This window comes from Grampus griseus, assembly GCF_964374135.1.
Source record: "Grampus griseus genome assembly, chromosome: 1".
NCBI lineage: Eukaryota > Metazoa > Chordata > Mammalia > Artiodactyla > Delphinidae > Grampus > Grampus griseus.
The window spans coordinates 55620415-55644767 of NC_139017.1; the positions used below are offsets into that span (position 1 = coordinate 55620415).

General features: G+C 36.5%; 1 protein-coding gene across 1 annotated transcript in view; it reads right to left on the reverse strand.

The window, feature by feature from the left end:
* The window catches only part of SLC9C2 (solute carrier family 9 member C2 (putative)), a gene marked incomplete at both ends in the record, with an annotated part of 96686 nt that overhangs the window by 55696 nt on the left and 16637 nt on the right, over positions 1 to 24353 (reverse strand). The window contains 10 exon segments of the mRNA XM_082655214.1: positions 348 to 536; positions 1230 to 1428; positions 4627 to 4746; positions 5759 to 5856; positions 10040 to 10153; positions 10744 to 10910; positions 14580 to 14661; positions 16857 to 17025; positions 19515 to 19658; positions 21370 to 21469. Of these exon segments, the coding sequence (XP_082511340.1) occupies positions 348 to 536; positions 1230 to 1428; positions 4627 to 4746; positions 5759 to 5856; positions 10040 to 10153; positions 10744 to 10910; positions 14580 to 14661; positions 16857 to 17025; positions 19515 to 19658; positions 21370 to 21469 (1382 nt within the window).

The following is a 24353-nucleotide window of genomic DNA, read 5'->3' on the forward strand; positions in this document are numbered from 1 at the left end:
CATATAACATACAGTAAAAAAGTGATAAGTGCTACGCAGAAAAATTAAAATTTAAACAAGTGGAGGGGGATCAGAGAGATGGGTGGAACACGCTGGGAGTATAGAGGGCAGGTTGTCATTTTACGTAGCGTAAAAGAAGGTCAGGGAAGACCTTCTCCATGAGAAGGTGAGATTTGAGCAATGACTTGAAGGGAGTGAGAGAGTGAACCATGCAGATACCTTTAAAGAGAGGGTTCCAGGAGAAAAGACAGCTCCCTCCCTCATTTCTTTCAAAATAGTGAGGTTTCTTAATTCATTTGACAAATAGTATAGGAAAAAAAAAAGTATTTTAAAATTTGAAGTTTTACCTTGATAAGAGGAATAAATCTAATTATTCTGAAATAACCTATTATTACTGTAAACTGAATAAGAACCAAGTGGTCTGGTCTCAATCTGACAAAGTATATACAAAATATATCAACGATTCCAATAAGCACGATACAAAATTCCAAAGTATTCCAATGTTGATGAAAATATCTGCTTTTCAAAATTGTTATCTGTTTAGAAAACATATAGAATGTACATCATTTCATAGCACTATACAATGATATGGGGAGGGGATTCTTTAAAATTAACAGTTAAATCCTCAACTACAAATGAGTTATATTCCAAAAGTTGGGTTTTAAGTCATTCATTTGAAATTCAAAAAAATCCTACATCAAAAATTATAATTTGATTCCAAATATACATAATCTATTATGAAGCTGTAATGCCAAAGAAAAGCAATGAAAAGTACTAAACAGATTCATTGCAATACTATTAATTATAATTAAAGTATGAAAATGTAATGCTGATAACTCATCTTTGAAGCATTTATCCTAAAAAGTAGTTCTCATCTTATGACAAGTAACTAGCAAACCATTTTGGTTTTATTCACTTATTTATTCTTTGCATCATTACAGGGAGTATTTGAGGGAAACAGCAAATGTCTAGATTTTCAATTCTTTTTTGCCTGATCTTTGAGATTCTCTCCACTTTTATACTTCTCTTATCTGATATCCAAGACTAACTGTTTTACTGATTTCATTATTAAACTCAGAAAATTCAAAAAGATTACTAAAATTCCAGGATCCTATCAACTGCTACAGCAAAAGGCTTCTAGTATCAATTATTTCCAAAAAATGACAAAAATAGATTCAAATTATCTAAACTGTTCTTTTTATAGGATACATTTCTATTTTAAACAGTACCTTCAATGCTGATTCTAACAGATATAAAAATACAAAATAGTAGTTTACTAATATCAGTGCTGACACATTTAATTCTCTTGCCATTGGCCATAGATGCATTATCATAGGATAAATGTACATTATCCGTATAATATGTCCTGCATATTCAAATTCTTCTGAAAATACAATGTGATATATAAAAATCAGAAATTTATTATTCCTGAAAAAAAAGAGATCAAATAAAATGTCAGATCACTTTAAAGGTATAACAATTAAAATCTGAAGTTCATTTGTTTAAATAAATATTAACATTAATTTGAAGAAAGATACAAATAATATGAAACAATAGCTAAGCAAAAATCTAAACCATACTTTCTAGACATAAAAATCATAAGGGAAAAAGATAAAAATATGGCTCTTGGTAATCTAGATCAGGGCTGAGGAGCTTTTTTTTAAAGTTAATGTCTTATGCTTATTATTCACCCAGGTAGAAGAAACATTTTCATTAACCTCTGCCAAAACATTAGGTACTGTAAATACATATTCATTTGGGAGGGTGGCTTTTGGGGGTGTGTGTTTTTCTTCCAGTTTTCTTAAGATATAATTGACATACAGCACTGTATAAATTTTAAGGTATACAACATAGTGGTTTGGCTTACAAACATCACAAACTGATCATCACGGTAAGTGTAGTGAACATCCATTATCTCATAGAGATGCAACATTAAACAGAAAATTTCTCCTTGTGATGAGAACCCTTAGGACTTACTCCCTTAACAGCTTTCATATGTAACATGCAGCAGTGTTAACTATATTCATCATGGTGTAATACATTACCTCCCTAGTACTTATTTATCTGACAAATGGAAATTGTACCTGGTGACTGTTTTCATCCACTTCCCCCTCTCCCACCCCCCACCTCTGGTAACCACAAATCTGATCTTTTTTTTCTATGGATTTGTTTGTTGGTTTGTTTTTGAAGTATGATTGACCTAGAACACTATGTTAGGTCCTGTTACACAACACACTGATTCAATATTTCTAGACCTTTTAAAATGATAATCACAGTAAGTCTAGTTATGATATGTCACCATACAAAGATACTACATAGTTACTAACTATATTGCCCACACTGTACATTTCATACTGGTTACTCATTTATTTTGCAACTGGAAGCTTGTACATTTTAATTTCCCTCACTATTTCTTTCCTCCCCCGACCCCTCCCTTCTGGACACTACCTGTTTGTTCTCTGTATCTATGACTCTGTTTCTCTTTTGTTACGTTTATTCATTTGTTTTGTTTTTTTAGAACCCACATATAAGTGAAATCATACAGTAATTGACTTTCTCTGTCTGACTTACTTCATTTAGCATAATACCATCTAAGTCCATCCACATGGCAAATGGCAAGATTTCATTCTTTTCTAGGGCTGAGTAATATTCCATTATATATATGGAATATATACATACATATTGAACCATCCTTGCATCCTTGGGACAAATCCCACTTGATCATGGTGTATGATCCTTTAAATGTATTGCTGAATTTGGTTTGCTAATATTTTGTTGAGGATTTTTGCATCTATTGATATGCTCATCAGTGATATTGGCCCATAATTTCCTTTTTTTGTGATATCTTTGCCTGGTTTTGGTATCAGGGTAATGCTGGCTTTATAGAATGATTTCAGAAGCGTTCCTTCCTCTGCAATTTTTTGGAATTATTTGATAAGGACATATGTGTTAACTCTTCTCTAAATGTTTGGTAGAATTCATCTGTGAAGCCATCTGGTCCTGGAATTTTGTTTGTTGGGAGTTTTTAAATTACTGATTCGATTTCAGTACTGGTAATTGGTCTGTTCATATTTTCTACTTCTTCCTGCTACAGTCTTGGGAGATTGTACCTTTCTAAGAATTTGTCCATTTCTTCTATCTTATTGGCATATAACTGTAGTACTCTCTTGTGATCCTTTGTATCTCAGTGATTTCAGTTGTAACTTCTTTTTCATCTGATTTTATTGATTTGGGCCCTCTCTTTTTCTTGGTGAGTTGGGCTGAAGGTTTATCAATTTTATTTATTTTTTCAAAGAACCAGCTCTTAGTTTCATTTATCTATTCTATTGTTTTTTAGTCTCTCTTTCACTTATTTCTGCTCTGATATTTATGATTTCTTCCTTTCTATTAACTAAGGGCTTTGTTTGTTCTTCTTTTTCTAGCTCCTTTAGGTGTAAGGTTGGATTGTCTGTTTGAGATTTGTCTGGAGAGCATTTTCTAAAATCAAGGCTAATCACACATAGGAACAATGCAAAAATTCATACATCAAAAGCAAGAAACAAATTAATTTTGAGAAAAACATCAACACTGCTTAAAATTAGGAATAGAATGAAATATTCTATTCAATATTATGATGACATTTAAAAAATTTTTTTCTATTCATCTAAAGTAGAAGCTGACAAAAAGAAGTTACTTGGATATATGTCAAGATCCTAGGGTTTTAAATTTTTATATTTTTCTGTAAACTTAATCAATGGAAGAAAGTAAAAAATTATCATAATTTGTTACGAAAAGCATGTTAACACCCACTTAAAATTTATTAGCATTAATGGTCCCAGTATTTTCTCATTTGACATCTTTTTTTTTTTTTGCAGTACGCGGGCCTCTCACTGTTGTGGCTTCTCCCGTTGCGGAGCACAGGCTCCGGATGCGCAGGCTCAGCAGCCATGGCTGATGGGCCCAGCCGCTCCACGGCATGTGGGATCTTCCTGGACCAGGGCACAAACCCATGTCCCCTGCATCGGCAGGCTGACTCTCAACCACTGCACCACCAGGGAAGCCCTGACATCTTTTGTTAGTAGAAAAACCTTGTCTTTCTGCTCTAAAAAGTATATAAGCTCACAACTTATATAACAAAACAAAGAGTCTACACAAGTTAAGAAAAATCTGTATCTTGCGTTATTTTGGACGTTGTTTATAATTATTATTAAGGCCATGCTGTGTTTTTCCTAATTATAGACATCAACAGAACTATCCCATGGCACAGATGAAATTAAGTTGAGAGCTAGATCTAGTCTTTGAGTTTGCTATTTCTCACCCCTGCTCATCCCAGAAGAATATGAAAGAAGTCCAACATGTAATGTGACCCTAAGACATGGTAATTCAAACTTGAAGAATCCAAATATGACCATCCTTTTCATCTTTTTTCTACCCACTCTCTAATAGAGGTGCCAATGAAATTGGTAAAACAGAATGGAGAAAGAGAAGCAAGAACTTTGTTCCTTCCGCACTCAATCAATAAGACTTGACTATAATATTAGTTGGGTTTTTTTTTTTTTTTTAGGGAAGATCAAAGTAATCTATTCTGACAATGTAGAAAAGGTCATATTTTCAAGTACATTGCTATTACAGGTTCACAGTACTTACCCATATAGAGAAAGAGGTGTCTTATCTTCATGATATTCCAAGAAAGTTAATATGTTTTTAAACTTCATAAGCCAACTTCTAGCTCTTACATAAGTTGAAACATCATAAATACTCATGAATCTAATAGAGAAAAATATACATATGTGTTATAATGAAAAGCAAGTGCTATACCTTTGGGTAATATAAAACAGAAAGTTATACTAAACATAAATGTAATATGGGTTTATTAAATATGCCTCTGTATCCATCCACCTACCCACCCATGGTCATAGAACAGAAACATTTTTAGTGGGAGACTCCTGCTGTCCATGTTCCTGGAACTATCTGTGACCTGAGGTAGAACATAATTAAAACTTCAGAATCCAACTCTTTGGGGTTTAGAATCAAGCTTCCTTTTGTCATGCCTTGACTAGCCCAAGATTCTCCAAGGCCCTGAAGTCTCTGTCCTTCCCAAACTTTATTTAGGAATTGATGCTACATCTCCCAGATATAGTACCAGGCTGCTGAAATGTTAACTATCACCCAGACAGAATCTCCTATCACTGTTGCCCCACAGGTTTGTCTTAGACCATCCATTATCTAATGTTTCAGGACTGTAACCAGGTATCAATATATCTCTAAGATACTGAGCTTTTCCCATCATATTAATTGCATCTATCAGTTCCCTGATAGGATAGGATCCTCCAGATCCTCCAGATCCTCCAGATCCTATGATCCTATTCCACCCCAGAGAGCAGTTTAATGGCAGGCTCCAGGCCTCCTTACTTCCCCTATGCAGTAATTTAGTAAATATGATATAAAGACAAAATAATTATCACCATAATTAAAACTATATGGGTTCTTTTTCATGGCTCCCCTTGTCTCTCATATAATTGCTCTGTAGTCAAATCTTCCTCCAGAAACTCCCAATGTCATCAAAGTTATGAATTTTCAGGGAGAAAAGTATAAACAAGAAAAATAGGAAGTAAAATAGAAAAGTAAAGTAAAGTAAAATAGGAAGTAGATGGATGGACGGACAGATAGATAAGATAAAAAGATTGATCAATCTGGACACTGAACTCTCAGTTTCTTCATTCTCTATCACATACCCATTCAATTTTGGAAATATCAGTTAAAGAAGTATTACACTTACTTTCCTTGGATGTGGCAATAGCTTTTGGTTGCACCAATTAATGTCCGGGCTGCCTCTACACTGAGGACTCCGTCATTACACTGTTTTTCAAAGCTACTCTAAACATACAATTTTAAATAAAAATTACAAAGGACGAAAACATTAATGTAATGTACTCTGCTTGACCTTTACATACCCCTCACTATTATTATTGAACTCAATATATGAAAATATACTATTCAAAAACTTTTAGAGCAAGAAATAAATTTCATTCAATTTAAATATTTACAGAATATTCCATTTTTGCAAAGTACTCTCTCAGGAAACTCAAAATCTATACAACTCAAAGAGTTTACTTCAGATGTTCAACATCACTAATTATTAGAGAAATGCAAATCTAAACCACAATGAAGTATCCCCTTGTACTGGTCAGAATGGCCATCATCAAAAAGGCTACAAGGGGCTTCCCTGGTGGCGCAGTGGTTGAGAGTCCGCCTGCCGATGCAGGGGACACGGGTTCCTGCCCCGGTCCGGGAAGATCCCACATGCCGCAGAGCGGCTGGGCCCGTGAGCCATGGCCGCTGAGCCTGCGTGTCTGGAGCCTGTGCTCCGCAACGGGAGAGGCCGCAAAAGTGAGAGGCCCGCGTACCGCAAAAAAAAAAAAAAAAAAAGGCTACAAATAATAAATGCTGGAGAGAGTGTGGAGAAAACAGAATCCTTGTACACTGTTGGTAGGAAATGTAAACTGGTGCATCCACTAGGGAGAACAGTATGAGGTTCCTTAAAAAACTAAAAATAGAGCTACCATATTATCTAACAATTCTACTTCTGGGTATATATCCAAAAAAAAAAAAAACCCCAAAACTCTAATTCAAAAAGATACATGCACCTCAACATTCATAGCAGCACTATTTACAATAGCCAAGACATAGAAACAACCCAAGTGCCCATCAACAGATAACTGGCTTAAGAAGATGTGGCATATATATATATATATATATATATATATATATATATATATATATGAATATTACTCAGCCATAAAAAAGAATGAAATATGCCATTTGCAGCAACATGGATGGACCTAGAGATTACCATACTAAGTGAAGTAAGTCAGACAAAGACAAATATTATATCACTTATATATGGAATCTAAAAAATAATACAAATGAGTCTATACACAAAATGGAAACAGACTCACAGACATAGAAAACAAACTTATGGTTACCAAAAAGGAAAGGTGGGGAGGACAAATTAGGGATATGGGATTAACAGATACAAACTACTATACATAAAATATACACAATAAGGATTTACTGTATAGCAAAGGGAATTATAGTTAACATCTTATAATAACCTACAATGGAATATAATCTGAAAAAAACCAAACTGAATCACTATGCTGTATGCCTGAAACTAACACAATATTGTAAATCAAATATATTTCAATTTTTTTAGAAAAGATAACATGCAGTGGGTCGTTACATGGGATTGTTCGTTTAAAAAGTAAATGTGGGGGCTTCCCTGGTGGTGCAGTGGTTGAGAGTCCACCTGCTGATGCAGGGGACACGGGTTCATGCCCTGGTCCAGGAAGATCCCACATGCCGCGGAGCGGCTGGGCCCGTGAGCCATGGCCGCTGAGCCTGCGCGTCCGGAGCCTGTGCTCCGCAATGGGAGAGGCCACAACAGTGAGAGGCCCGTGTACCGCAAAAAAAAAAAAAAAAAAAGTAAATGTGGTAGGTCATTAGAACAATGGTCCCAATGTAGCATGCCTTTCCCATGCCTCTTTGTAACTAACACTGCTGCTCCTTCCTTCAAAGGTGGGGTCTTCACTCATTGAATCTGGGCTAGCTTTGTGATTTACTTTAACTAATAGAACGGGGGTAAAAGTGATGTTATTCAATTTCCAGAGCCTAGGAGATACAGAGGGCTTGCAGCTTGTCCTCTCACCCTGTTGGAACCCAAAGACCACCATGTAGTAAAGAAGCCCAGTTCACTCTACTGGAAGATAGGAAGCCATGTGGAGGAGAACCAAAGTGCCTTTAGTCTACCCTCTCAAGCAGACTAAAGGCTTTCTCAGACTCATATTGTCTGACATGTGGCCTGTATGAAAAGGAATTGCAGAGTAGAGTGGACTACAATGCGACTCATTGAAAACACATGAGTTTTTAAGGAAACTGTATCAGATTGGACTAAAAAAGACAGTACGAGTTCTAAATAAATAGGAATTTCCATTTCTACTGGCAGAAATCAGTCTGAGAAGGTTACTCAGCCACAAACATGGATTATTTCCTATGAAAATGTAGAGAATGGGGAGAACTGGGACATATGCCCATCTGGATTTCAGAATTGCCAAGGACCAGTGATTAATCAGTGCTTCCTGTTCTTCACCTTCTTGAACAGAGGTGTCTGTTGATCACCACTGAATGTTGTGGGTGGAGGTGGGGTAGACAGATAATTTCTCTTTTTAGTCCACAGGTCTCTGGATCAAGAGGAATCATACTTAAGGAGATACAACCAAGAAGCCTCAGCAGACCTAGACTAAATGCACATCATGAGATACTGGACTTTGAATCTGATACCATAATAGGATGAAGGCTTGCCAGGGTTCGGGGCGGGCGTGCAGTGTCTTAGAAAAAGATGAGTGTGTTTTGCTTCGTAGGAGGGGTAAAAATATTTGTGGCCAGTGAGTGGAACATTTAAATATGGTCACAAATTCTTTGCATCTCTTACCATCGCGAGGTTGAATCTACTGTCCCAAGCCTCAAATTAAAGTGGCTTCGTTCCCAAGTCTGGTAGTAGGGTACTGACTCTTGGCTGTATGCCTCAGGTTACTTCTATGTGGCCTCTCATTCTTCAGAGGCTAGGCCAGCTTCCTCACATGACAATCTCAGGGTGGTATTCAAAGTGGAAGAAGGGGGAAATTGCAAATCTCCTCAAGGCCTAGGCTCCAATACATGCCCAAAGTCCTTTTGCTACATTGTACTGGTCAAAACAAATCACAAGAACGCCCAAATTTAATGGTGGAGAGGGATATAGACACCACCTCTTAATAGGAGGTCTTACAAGGAATTTGTGACCATACTTTACCTCTCTGGGTAAGAGCCTTTCAAATTCTGAGAACATTTTAAATTAAGTACAGAAATGTTTTTAAAATGAAAATATAGTGTTAATATTTTTGTATTAAGAAGAAATATGTTCTTCAACAGAAAAAATAAAAGGAGGAATTTATAGATTAAAAGAGACAAAGTACATATTCATTCATTGCAATACGTGATTTTACTGAAATGCAATTTAAAAATATAAACTGTGAAAATACACATTGATCACATTTATGAGATAATTGGAAATTTGATCATCGACCCAATATTTGATGTTATTAAGGAATTATTAATTTTTAGGTGCAATATTAGTATTTTACTATGTTTTTAAAAAGACCAAATTTTAAAATTTTAAAAAGACTAAATTTTAAAAATTTAGAGATACATACTGAAATATTTGCAGATGAAATGATATAATATCTGGGATTTGTTTCTAAATAATATGGAAGATGGAGGAGTGAATGAGGGTGCAGATAGGGCACAGTTGGTCATGTGTGGATGGTTTTTAAGGCTGAGTGATGGGTACTTGGGAGTTCATTACATTATTTTATCTACCTTTGTATATTTTAGAAATTCTTCATAATAATAAGTTCTAAAATGAAAGTAAAAAAGAAGGATTCTGAGCATAACGAGTATTTTATATACTTGTAAAATTGAATAAAATTTGTACTATTAGAATAAAACCCCAATTTTAAATGTGCAATTTGATAAGTTGATTTAAACTTGATTTTACCTAGTAATCTTCCTACGTTTATAACATTTAAATATTAAATTGTAAATATTTTAAGAGAATTTTGCTTCATTAGATTTATTTTAACTCATTAGATTTACAAGAGTTAAATAAGCACTTGAGAGAATATTGTATAAGAGGAACTCAAATATGTTAAATTTATAAAAGCAGTTTCAAATATTTGAAGAATTTTAATTAAGTACATAAATGGCACCAAACATTATTCAAAGACTCCCCAAAAGTGAACTGATAAAATTAGCTAGACTTAGAAATAGAATAACATTTGTGACTTGAATTTAAATCCTAAGAGATTTCTTTTATTTTTTAACTTTCATAAATCAAACATAAATTTTAACAACCAATCAAAAGATGAAAATATATCTTCTAGTCACCTGAAAACCATACATAAGAATTAAAAGCATTGCAAGAATAATAAATAAATAAAAAGCAGATTATGTGAAGGGTACCAACCATTTGTATTATAGCTACATGCAATCTGGCCTCTTCTATTAAAACTTCATCTGTTGGGGACTCCTCCTTCACTTTTTTATCACATGAAACATGAGGAAACTGAACAGTATCAGACTAAGTTTAAAAACACACAGAGATAAAGTTACAAATAAGTAAAAATGATTAGGAGCTGTCAAATACTTCGCTCAACCAAGATTCCAATAACTCAAATCAGAATCGCTAAAATGAAGGGGTGTATAAGTGAAAAACGTTCTCCATATTAGAAATGTTGCTTTCAGTTGTGGCGAAGTAACTATTCACTTGGGGAGATTTAGAAGCCAAATTCTTCCCCAAGTTAGTTGTATGCTTGACTGCTCTCTGGAGCAGCCTATGTTTTCTGCTTTTGATAGTACTTATACAGGGAGAGATCTCTCACTTCCTCAACCAGTTGGAAACATCACCCTGGCAGAGGCCATTCATAGTTACTCAATCAGCCAGTTTGTAAAAACACCAGTTCTCCTGTATTTGGCAAATAAGGCTAGATCACCAACACCTTCTCTTTAGAGACAGAATTCAAACTATTTTGCCAATATAGCAAAGCTAGTAAATGTATCTCCCTTCAGTATCCTGACATACAACTAGCAGAATCAAGTTTTTTATAATAAACTAAAGAAAAAGGCAGGCCAGAAAGGGAAAGGACTATTTTTTGCCAGGTATCAACTCACAGGAATGATGTATTCAATCTTTGTTTTTTCTTCTACTAAGGTCCAGTTAACATTTGTCAAAATTTTTTCTGTTTTAAATAAAGTTATTCTGTTCTGTATTATCTTCTGGATGTGCTTAATGGCATTTTGCATGGCCATTTGTCTTGGAAGGGAGATGGCACACAAACCTGTGACAAAGAAAAGGAAGGGCCTTAATAAAATACAGTGAAGATTGCACAGGGAAGAGAAATGTTGCATAATGTAGTGAAATCTTGGCATCACTTGCATAGCCAAACCAGAGTACTTAGAGCAAGGACAACTATTTGTCCAAAATTTTCCAGAAAATTACCCAACAATCCATTTCCTTTTGGCTGTACAGCTCAACTTTTTCTGACTCAAGTGCTAAAGAATGTCTTCTTAGTTTCTTTTTGTTCCCTATAGCTAGATACATGACTCACTATTTAAAGGCATCCAATCAGTATTTCTCCAAGTATTGAAAGCTACCTGTGTCTACAGGTAAAGGAGCTGCCTATTAAATTATGCAAATTCCTGAGCTTTACGCCATGTCTGGAGAATCAGAGTGGCCTGGGAATTTGCATTTTAACAACTTCTCCAACTGATTCTTATACATAATAAAATTTAATGGCCACTGCAATAGAGATCCCTCAAATTTAACATCTCTATTTCCTGGCCAGCAAATCTACATGTCCAAAACTTGTAGCAGTTTGTATCATCTTGAAGTATCAATTTGAAGTTTTAGATATGAGGCTTGCTTACCAAAAAGAAGAATTTAATTAGTGAGTGAGCTTAGTCTACTCATTCAGAATTCCATCTCAATAAAACTGTTCTCGTAAACAACAAGGTTCTACTGTATAGCACAGGGAAATATATTCAATATCCTGTGATAAACCATAATGGAATAGAAGATAAAAAAAGAATGTATACATATGTATAACTGAATCACTGCTGTACAGCAGAAACTAACAAAACATTGTAAATCAACTACACGTCAATTAAATAGATAAATAAATAAATAAATAATAAAACTGTTCTCTCTGCATAATTGCATATGAGATGTCTCATAAAGAGTTTTAAATGTTTCTAAATGTTTCAGTTTAACTTTACTGCATTCTCTACAGGACACTGTGGTGGCTGTATTTCAAATTTTCAGGGATTCAAAAAGGTTTGTAACCATATCCCTCTCAGTTCTCTATGGTCCAGAGCAAAGATGCATCTGACTGCCATGCTAAAGAGTTAGAACGTGCCAGCTTTGGATTTAAAATTTCCATGGCTGAGAGCACACAAGGAGAAAGTTTATTCATTTGCCTAATTACATCCCACCCATTAGGATGGAGCAACGGCCACTTTCCGGTTGCTCTGGGGAAACACGGGTATAAGTGGACCACTCGATGGCACCAGTACATTTGAACAAACTCCTGTGTTTAAGATGATCCTGGAAGAATATGAGGATAGATCTCTCTCTCTCTCTCTTTTTTTTTAAATATTATTGAAGTAGAGTTCATTTCCAATGTTGTGTTTAATTCCTGCAGTACACCAAAGTGACTCAGTGATATATATATATATCTAATATATATATCTATATATAGATATATAGATATGTGTGTGTATATATATATGTGTGTGTGTATATATATATATGTGTGTATATATATATATTCTTCATATTCTTTTCCATTATGGTTTATCACAGGATACTGAATATAGTTCCCTGTGTATACAGTAGGACCTTGTTGTTTATCCATCCTATATGTAATGGATTGCATCTGCTAATCCCAAACTCCCAGTCCTCTCCCCTACTCCCTTCCCCCTTGGCAACCACAGGTCTGTTCTCTATATCTGTCAATCTGTTTTTGTTTTGTAGATATGTTCATTTGTGTCATATTTTAGATTCCACATATAAGTGATAGCATATGGAATTTGTCTTTCTCCTTCTGACTTACTTCGCTTAGTATGATAATCTCTAGGTCCAGAGGATGAGTCTCTTAAAAGCATTAGACCAGACGGAAGAAGTTGGTCTGAAACTCTTCCTGATAAAACTCAATTTTGTCAATTACCTGTTAACTTGCGAGTGTTTCTAGAAAGGATGAGCATTGATTCTGAGGATAAAGTACTTGCCATACATGTTTGTTTCACAATGAAAATTCTGAGGTTCAGTTAATACAATAAAAAAAATTGTATGGGAAGAAAAGGAGAAGAAAAAAATATTTCCATGATAGTAAAACCTCTTGCTCTTGTCTTTGTGATTATCAGAGTAAGAGCAATCTCAAGAAAGCAAGCATGGGAGAAAACTAGATGTTATATCATAAGCAAAGAGAGCAGAGTGGGTCTGGATCCCTGAAAGTCAAAGAAAACTGGTGGGAAGGGAGGTGTGAGCAAACCTTCACGGACCGAGTTAACTTTACTCATGCTCCAGGGTAGGCTTTTGCTGATCCAAGCTCTACTTTCCACTGCAAACAAGAGCAAACACATAACGTGGGGAGAAGGAGAGCTGCCAAAAATCTGCCCCATTTACTAGTCCTATTTGCATATTGGGGCCATGGACTTTGAGGTAAGCTACCACAGGAAGTTCTGCAATAGTGTAGATGGGGCACCGTTTCAGGAGTGGGCAGAACTGTGAAAAGACACAAGCAGAGGGGCTAAATTCACCAGGCTACTTCCCTGTTTATAAGAACTCTCCTTCAACATTACCCTTCCTTGACCTCTCACCAGTTCCACGCTTTCCAAGAAAACTTCTGATTACTAATTTGATTTATCAAGGAGATTGGTATTTAGAGGTGAATACCCTGAATAATGATCACAATTATTTCTGACATAGAAAGAAATCACCCTCATTATAAATTAATAACTTGATTTTCTGCTGCATCTGTATTCTCCCGTGAGTGCAATATATGTAAATTTCCAGCATTTTGATTAAGTCTAGATACCCTGACAAAATCAGGTCTCTGCACCAGCAAAGCTGAGGACCAGGCCACAGGACACTGGGGGATACTAAGGCCCTACTCTAAAACTTTGTGTAATCCCACCCTGCCCTTTCTCTCCCCCTTGACTCCACTACCACTGATTATCTTACCCTGATTTCTCTACTGATCATCGGTCTATTTGTGATTTTATTATATTTAGTTATTTTATTATCAACAGCTTCAATTTTTTTCTAGAAATAGGCAACTGTGGCAGAGCCTGCTGACTGCTCCCAATATTCATTCTTCCCTTCTTCCTTTAACAATAGAATCTCTGAGTTTTGGCTAAGCACATGGCCAGTCAGTTAAGATAATATTCCCCAGCTTCCTTTGCCCACGTGTGCCCATGTGACTAAGTTCTGGCCAATGGACTGTGAGTGGTAATGATATGTACAACTTCTGGATTGTGCCCTTAAAAGGAAGCTGCTCACCCTCCATTAACACCATCACCACCACAATCACCCCAACCCGATCTTCCCTTTCTAGTTGATTGGATTGATGATACAGTGGCAGTGAGCCAGCATCTACCCTGCAGACAAAAGCAACACCCTGGGAAGCTGAGAATCAACAAAGGAGAAGGATCTGAGTGAGATCTTTGGACAACCTTGTGGAACAGAACCATCCCACTTCTGTGGACTTTCTGGTGGAGGGGAAAAAAACAAACAAACAAAAAAAAACTTTGTCTTGTTTAAGCCACGGTTAATGTGGTTTCTGTTAAACTGGCTGAATCAATATCCCAATTCATACATCATCTATAAATAGGGAGTGAATGAAAATGAGTGATTTCATAATCAATTCCTTGAGCCCCATAAGAAATGTCTCCACCACCCCCCAACAATAATCTCTTTGCATTACTCTCCCCAATTAATTAGACTTTACCTAATGTCCTGGCTGAATAAGTCATCATGTATGAATTTATTCCCATAGTCATTAATGATATTACTTGTATATACAGTATAAACTGAAAAACAAAACACAGAGAGTCAAAACATTAATAAGTTCTCCAAAGGGAATCACTGTTCAATTAACCACCAACAAAATTCTACCTTAATCCACATTTTAAAATCCTACCTCTGATAAGAAGAGGCAAAAGGGTTATTTTGTGGACACTGCTTGAATATAATCCACTGGGGTAGAAATCAGTTCTCAATCAGAGTAAGAAAAAAAAATAGATTTTGTAGTTTCTGGGAGGGATAAGGACACTGAGAGAGGAGCTCTCCATGGTTGCTGCCGTCAACAGTGGCCATGCAAAGCCTGAAAAGCCAGCACGGTGGTTGATTCTCAGACGTTGCTGTGGAACCTACGGGGCTGGGGAGCAACCCCGGCAATGGCAGGCAGTGGTGATAGGGAAGTGCACCTGCCACAAGCATTTACTACAGCCATACGAGAAGCTCTGAAGAAGCAGACAGGAACTGTGCTGGGGTCAGGAGAGGCACCAAGCAGAAGCAGAAGCAGAACCACATTTGTAGGTCTTGGCTCTGCCATTTACTAGCCATGTAATTTGAGGCCAGTTTACCACTCTGAGTCTCAATGTCCTTTACCGAAAAACAGAGTTAATAGCAGTATGTCTTCAGAGAGTATTTCCCAAATGACTGATCACAATAAGCACCTGAAATGCTTCTTAAAGACACTGACTCCCAGGCTTATTCCCTGCAGATTCTGATTCTGTAGGGCTGGGGTGGCATCAAAGGGATTCTTAACATCAAACAGATTTGGGAAACACTGAAAAATGATACTCAAATGTTAGTTAACATTTCTTTGACTTGGTTTTAGGCCAATTCCTTGCACAAAAGAAAACTGAAGGAGCTCATTATTCTTTTCCTCTGGAACATGGAAGGACCCAAAGTCCCTGCAAAACCACAGGTGTGTTTGAACTCCAAATTAATTCCCGGACCATGCCCACAGATATGAAGTGTAAATCCTCAGGAAAGATGGTGAGGACTATGATACTCCATTTCTTAAAAAGCAACATTAAAAATAAACTCTTTCTCTTTGGGAAGTTAGGGTGCCTGAGTTCTTTCACTAACATGCTATTCTCTTTATTTTGGTTCCCCTACATACAAGATAGAGAGGGTGATAGTTGCTCCCCCCAACAAAGATATTTGAAAAATACTGGGCTCTTAGGGTCTTCTAGGACAGGAGTAAAATAGCAAAGAAGAGAAAATTCTGAACTTGAAGTTGGATACTATCAAGAAACTCGGTACATCTACCTCCAGATTAAAGTTCCTTGGGAGGTGGGTAATGTTCTTAATTTACATTATTCAAGTGTTCTCCCTCCCAGGAGCAGGTTTGGGGTTCATCTGACTGGGAAGTGGTGGGGGTGTCCTGGGGATTTCTAGAAACTTCTCACAACTTCTCCAGCTAGCTCACAGAGTACTGTCACGAATGACGAGGTACCCTCACGCTGTCCACAGATGCTCTGGGCTCTCTGGACCTTCCCTGGAGTCTCACCAACGCTGCCACCACCGGACTACCCAGAAATCCACTGGCTGGCCCATGGGGGAAATGCTTTGAGAGAGAGTAGAAAGGAAACCGAGATTTGTCTTTCACTATGTATAATATAGTCTTCAGCCAAAATTTTTCAAGAAACTAATTTTCTATTTAGCCCTAAAAGACATAAATATGACTAGATCCTGAATTCAAAAATTTACAAAATCTTTCTTTCCTTAGCATATTTAATGAGCATTTCAGTTTTTGCTCTAATAGCTATAGGAATTGGAATGCTCTAGATAAGGAATTATTTTTTTCATACCTTCTGACAGCTCTTGAAAAACAGCATTTATACGTTCAACAACATATGTTGAACATTTACTGAGTGTCAGGGACTTTGCTAAGCATCATTTCGATCCTCCACTGGAAACTGAAGTGCCACAAGTCTGGGGAACTTACCCAAGGCCACTCAGCCTGTCAATGGTGCAGCCAGGGTTCGATCCCAAGTGCACCCAACTCCCACATCTGGAACTGTTATTTGATTTTTGGTCCCTTTCACACTGTCAACATAAATAAACTTTCCCCCAAAAGTTCCTTCCTACTTAGAAGATTGCATTCTTCAAGCCTAATTTTTCAAATGGTTAGCTTTATTATTGGGTACTATGCCAAGTGCTACAAAACAAAAATGAGTCAGTATGAATAATCATGGGATATGATTTTTCTTACCAGCTGTGGTGACTCTACTTTTTGTTCAGCCAGATTATGAACATCTGGAGCCAAGAGTAAGCTAAAAACTCCTTTAATTCCAGACCATGCTATAACAATGCCCCATCTCCAGTTATACTCATAATTCGAATGCCTCAGAATAGGGCTCACTAATACAACAGTAAGTAACCTGTGGAGAGAAAAACATTTATTTTTATATCATATCTTATGTATTAATGTTATTTATGGATGATACTAGCTAGTAAACACTAAATTTCATGTAAAAATTTTTCGGAAAAGAGAAGACGATCCAGTTTATCCATAGGTTGTTCAAACTTTCTGAGACTAACCAAACTTATGATCTAAATTTTGCATATAATACTCAAATCTTGAAAAATAATGCTAGAAATTCTATACAAATATAAGAAATTATCACTAACACTAGGGTGTAGTGTTTAGGATCTTGGTAGTAAATTCCTGCAGGGAAACTTCTTCAAATGACATTAACAAGCTCCCTGGAAGGCCACGACTAGATGCAGAAATTAGACCACAAGGACCTTGTAGACCATGACGAAAAAGTAAAATTATTGTAGACACTTTAATAAATTCAGCTCAACCAAATTTTTCTTGAGCTTCCACAAGAATCATACACTAAACACCATGTAAATAATTTCAATGTGTGCCTCCTTTCTCTACAGGTCATTTTGTTATAGGATCCTATGCCAAAATCTAGATTCTATCTATAGCGGACTTGCACCAAAAAAATATCAGTACTGTCCTTCAAGTGAAATTTCAGCAGAAATATAATTGACATGTTCTCAGCCTCAAAAAAGATACTGTGCATCAGTCACTTAACCGGGAATTTCGTATGACAATTTACAGAATTCCTGTCATTGAGAAACAGAAAATCTACAATTTGCCATCTATAATATATATAATTAATTTGGGCAAACTCCTCCACCTTGCATTTAAAGATTTTTGCAAAGTAATTCTTATCAACCTTTTCAGCCTTACTAAATGATCTTTCTCTAAAATACCACTGACTCCAGCCAAAACAGAACAATTTATGTCATTTCCTGATTATCAAAAACAGGGAGGCAGTATAGCAAAGGCTCTGGAGTCAGTCTACCTGGGTTCAAATTTAGATGTCTTTTACTATGTAACCTTAGGCAAGTTATTTAACCTCTCCAAGCCTCAATTTCTTCATCTGCAAAATGGAGAAATAATAATCATTGAACTTGCCTCAAAGGACTCTTATGAAGATTCAATAAAATGAGGCAACATTCACAGGGCTTAGCATGATGTTTAGAATGTGGTCAGCACTTAACACACGTTAGCAATGATTATGACGTCCAGGCCTTTGTTTGGCTCATCATCTCTGAAACATTTTTCTCAACAAGTCTCTTATGGAAAGTCTACCCATACTTTCAGGGCCCCTTAGGATGACTCCCTCCACTAAAGTCTCTCCTCTAGTGAGGTGGAACCATAAGTTCACAAAAGATCTCTGGCACTCACTAGCCATTTGACATTGGGCAAGGCACCTTGCCTTTTTTGGACAGTTTTTTTTTTTTTTTTTTGGTTGCACAGGCATGTGAACTCAGTTGCAGCATGCATGCGGGATCTAGTTCCCCGACCAGGGATGGAACCCCGGCCTCCTGCATTGGGAGTGCAGAGTCTTACCCACTGGACCACCAGCAAAATCCCTTGGACAGTTTTTTTATCTATAAAATGGAGATAATAATTCTTATGTCCCAGTGTCATTATGCAGACAAAATGAGATAATGGATGTGTGCAAAAAGCCATGTATCTTTCTGCATACACTGAGACCAACCTCACCTTGCACTTGTGCTCCTGTGGTGGAAAGAAACATAAATTGTACACCCACCCTTCTGTGTGACAGTGCCTATCCGAGTTGCCTGCAGTGCCTTCAGAGTCAGCAGAAGCAATGTTTCATGAGAACATCTTATAAAGTAAGCTCACTCAGCCAGGCCTAACCTGAGTGGAAATGACAATACTTTCAGAGACACTGTCACGAATTCTTATGGAAGACACAACTGCCACGTGTGGGCAATGTCACTCAAGAAATAGCATGCTCTTGGGAGTCAAGTTTAAATCCCAACTCTGTCCTCACAATCTGGGTGACTCCAGGCAAGTTTTTCACCTCTCGGGGGCTTCATCTGTGAAATGATGCAGAAACACCTACCACATAGAGTTGCATTAATACTAATGGCATAATGTACATGGTTAATGTTTAACAAATGGCTTTATCATAGTTATGATGATAATAAATGATGATGAAAGTCAACAAAATGTTAGGAGCTATTAATCTGGTCCAGTGGTCCTCAAACTTTAACAAGCATGTTGAAACAGTTTCCTGGATCTCAACTTCAGAGATTCAATTCAGTAGAATGGGATGGGCCCATGAATTTGCATTTCTGTCAAGCTCATGGGTTATGCTGATGCTGTTGTTCTGCGCCTTCTCATTTTACAATGAAAACTTGAAGAGTAAATAGACTTCCCCTCAGTTGTGCAGCAAGCTATTGTCAGGACCTTGACAACAATACAGGTTTCCTGACTGCATGTCCACAGCTCTTTTTGCTATAACCCACTTCTTCTCAATTCTAATTCTGGGCTTGAGAACCTAAGTCTAGTAAGCAAACTTTAAATTATAATTCTTACCTTACAAAATTCACTGTTGCAAATAAGATGAGCATGAAAACTAAAGTGTGAAACTGTAAATACTTGATTTCTCCACATCCAATGACAATGCCAAAGAAAGTGTATATTAAATGTTGGTATACAGATGAAAACATCATTAGAAACCTAGGATAAATGGAAAGGAAATCACATTTTAAGGGATGTGTTTTTTAAATCTACACGTCTAGCCTCACCCTCAGAGATTCCTACTGCGAGACCAGAGCACAGTGCTTAGGGCATGGAGCTGTTCTGGTTCCATGTGGTAACACACCTGGGTCTGGGCCAGGTCTGACTTCCATGAGCAGATCTCAAGTTCTGCCTCTTCTTGGTCCCCTCTATTCAGACCTTCCCTTTCAGAGGACTGGGTGACTGTGTCTGTCCCACAAACCAGTCTCCCTATGGGTAGGTCTCAAGATCTACACTGGGAAAGAAGCATTAGGAAGCCTCGTTTTAGCTGCAGATATAAACCATGTTCTCTGATACAGCATTACTCCAATCAAGCAGATAGTCCAATTCTCTATCCGATTCCTGTCTCTTGATTCAATTGATTCAGAACTCCTAGAAGAAAAGGGTATGAGCGGGACCTCAAACCCCAAAGCTTAGTTTTATAAAAATTCAGAAATGATGGAATAACTGACTGAGTAGAATACGTTTTAAAATGTCTCCACAGGACCTTAAAAAATGCCTTACATATAGTTAAGATCCCAATAAACATATAATCATTTACACTTATTATTAGTTTCTTACATAAACATGTCCACCACTTAACATGAGTGTCTTCTAGAAGGGACTTATTTTCATAGCCCCAAACCTAGGATACAATGTCCAGGCCACAGGAGATATTAAGAGAGGATTGGTTGAGTAGCTAAATGAATATACAATTGAACGAATAAAATGAGTAATTTATAATGATGCTGACAGACAGCATGACTGAGCTCAGAAAACTGTCCAAATACAGACAAAAAGTACGTGTCCCAAGAACTAGTTATTCCTAAGCTTCTGGCTTTTAAAAACCAATAAAGTATCATTCATATATACACAAAACTAGAATAAGTTACAGGTGCCATTTTTTTTTTTTTTTTGCCAAGTAGAGTTATAAATAAAAAAAAGTATCGTCTTCTATGAGTGGAATTTCATGAGAGAAATTACATATTAAACACCAAAAAAGTAGGAAGAACATAATTTCAGAACAAAGAATAGTCCTTTATATTAAAGCAATGAATCTTCATAGGAAAACTCAGGATAATGCTTATTTTTCTCATTTCAACATTTGCTTTCATCCAATGTGAGAATTTCTACACTAGACTATGATTTGGTGTGAGATAATTCTGAAACAATTCTATAATTTAGCGCAGTCGCTCAGAGAACGGCTAACTCATTTGTCTGAAAAGACAAATGGCTTTCCCTCTGTCCACAGATGTCCATATGACACCAGATGTAAAGGCTAGATAAGAGTTTGCTGGTGTTGCATCTTTCTGCTACTTTTCTTTTCCAGCTCTTCCCATACTTGGATACTGTCATTCAGGTACGTTATGAAGGAAACAAAGGAATAAAGTATTTTTTAAACTTCCCACAATTCAAAGTAAATTTTTATCAAAGAGTTATGTATAGAAAGTACTATGATCTCTGAGCCACTGATACATTATTCATAATAGGAATACCAATTAATGTCAATAATTGTTGGTAGCTTAAGTTCTTTTCAAATATAACTGGCAGTAAAATTTAAAATTAGAACATAGAAAAAAGTTATAAAAAAACTTTAGTAGTGTTCATTAAGCCAGGACCACTTAAGCACTAAATTTCTATGAGATCTATATCAAGTACACAATAGACTTACTTAGTAATTATTAACTCGATCCTCGGTTTAAAGCTTAAGGAATCTAAATTTAGTCCTACAGCGACTAAAGCAACCATACCTGACATTCCCAAAAATTCCCCTGGGGAGAAAAAAATGAATAAAATTAGTTGCATTCAAATCTGTACACTGAGCTACTTTACCTTGAGTGAAGAATTGTTGAGAAACTTAAAAGGGTAGTAGTATTTCTTGGAAAGTTGCTTAAAGGGACTGGCCTAATTCTTAGGATGAGGAGTTGACAAACTCTTTCTGTTAAGGATCATATGGTAAATATTTAGTCTTTGTGGACCATATGGTCCCAGTCGTAACTACTCAACTCAGCTGTTCTAGTGCATAAGCAGCCGTAGATAATACATAACTAATGAGTGCCCAATAAATAATAGACACTGAAATTTGAATTGCACATAATTTTTGCATGCTGCAAAATATTCTTCTTTGGGGGTTTTTTGAAACCATTTTAAAATGTAAAAACCATTCTTAGCTCATGGGCTATACAAAAAATAGGCATATTTGGCCCACAGGCTATAGTTTGCCAACCCCTGCCATAGACCATCCTTGAGGATAGAGCTAATGAAAAGTAAGTTTAACAACCTCTGCCCAGCACCTCAAGGACACTGTGCTGCATGTCCTAGGGGTTGTGGTCCAAGCTCAGTGCTTCCTTGGTGACTGCAGGTCCTGAAGCCTATGGTTCTTTTGCATGATACAGGCTCCCCTAAAACTGTAATTCTCTGGGCTCTAAACAAATGTGTAAATGTAGTCTGAGGCAGGTAAACCAACTATGAAGAATGTTTGAACACCATAAATACCAACAGTCCTAGCTGCAGAACCTTCAAATAGCACATTATAAATGTCAGATGGAAGGGAAAGTATGTGCAAGGTAGGAGTGGAAGCCCTTTGGAGCAAGGCAGAGCTAGTTGCCCTGGGAATGTGAGCTCCCCTTTCTCCATTAGTGTCCCTGCATCTGTAAAGTGGGTGTAAAAGAATAATGCTTCACAGAGTTGTTGTGAGGATAAAATTAGATAACATGAAAAGTGCTTGGCACACTTTTAGAGCAAGGAATAAATGATCATCATTATTATTATGCTATTAATTATTTTTATATGTTCACCTTACTGCTTAGTAAATTTATACTGTTTATTCATTTGAAGAGGATTTTATTATTCTTTTGGTTTGTCTAATCACTTAAATCCACTTTGGATTCTTTTAACCTACTTATTTAACTGAATTTAATATAAATAACAAATGGCAATAAAACCAGTGGTACTGGGAACTGTGACAGTAGGGAAACTGTTTCTCAAGGTCTTATTTCCAATTCCCTATGACTCGTAGTATGGGATTTTAAAGCTTATAGTCTTTTTTAGTAACAGTCACTACTTAGAGATAACATTTGCTATGAGGAAACCACTAGGTAACTTTATTTTAAAACTGATATTATTTAGTATAATCCCAACGTTACAAGAACATATGGTGTGAATGCATACATTTAATACATGTATGTACATTTACATGTATTTTTTAAAGATTGAGTACATTTAACAAAATGTATCAGTGGTTAAATTTATGACATGGGTTTATAGGTGATTCCTTCTTTGACTTTTCAGAATTTTTCCAAAACTCTACATGAACATGTATTACTTTTATGATTAGAAAAACAAAGTCTTTTAAAAATTACAAACGCTATTACATTAAATGGTGTTTTAAATGTTCAAGAAGGGGGAAAAAAGTCATAGAACATGTAATAAAGGAAGTAATTTTCATCAGCATAAACCCAAGTAGTTAAAAATAGAGTTGTAAAAGTTTTCTGATTCAATGGAAAGAAACCACCACAGAAAACTGATGCCACAGGAAAGTGGCTCTCTCCATCAAACTCTGTCTCTCTCTTTCCTTCTGTGCCTGAGAAAAAGTGAAGGTCCTCCTACCAGGAGAATCAAAGGGATTTTGTCTCCAAAAAACAACAGGATTCAGGAATCGACATTTCCTAACTAAAAAATATTAGGGTGATGACTGAAGTCCTTTGACATTTATAGCCTAGACCAATGACATAACAAAAACGAGTGAGAGCAATCAGCCCTGGCATGGGTAAGAAAGAAATGCATTGTTTGTAGAGAGTTTTAAAACAATAAAACTGACTAAAAGCTGTCTACTTTTTATTATCTCCATTCACCAGAAATTCTGACCAATGACACTGGATAAAATATTCCTTTTGCTAGGACAGACCTCTCCCACCACCTCTCTTGCTGTACCTCTGGGCTAGACTTTTATATAACCCACCATCTTTCATGAATTATACACTGCCTTTTATACACTAAATTCACATTTTCTTCCGTGGGCTGATATATTAATATTTCTAGCTGCACTACCTGTCAACCAACAATGCTTCAATATGTCTTTTATCTGTGCGGCAATGTCTGTGCAATATTTTGACTATTTTATTTTATGGAAAAGAATGAATGTGTTGATACAAGTGATTTCTAAAAGCCCAAGTATTGTGAATTTAATACAACAGAGACAAAAATGTGCTCAAAGAGGTGACTCCCTAACCTCAATCAGACACTCCCTGGATTTAAGCCAGTTAACAGTGTGTTCATTAATGAAGGGAAAAAAATAAAATTAGATAACATGACAGAAATGTAACATTTGAGAATGCGTAAATGAAAATTTTACCTATGTTTAGCTTTCTGGCAATGGAACTTCTCCTTATAACTGTCTATTGCTGACTTTTGTTGTCAGGATCTGATTAAGTATAAGAGGAAAGAACTGCCTGAAATTGTTTTTAATTCCTGAAGCAGAGGAAAGTGTAATGGATGAGGGAGGGGTATTCATTTCCTGGGGCTGTTGTAACAGAGGGCCACAAACTAAGTGTCATAAACAACAGGAATTTATTGTTTCATAGTCTGGAGGCTAGATTTCCAAGACCAAGGCTTTGCAGCAGTGATTCCTTCTGAGAGCTGCGAGGGAGAATCTAT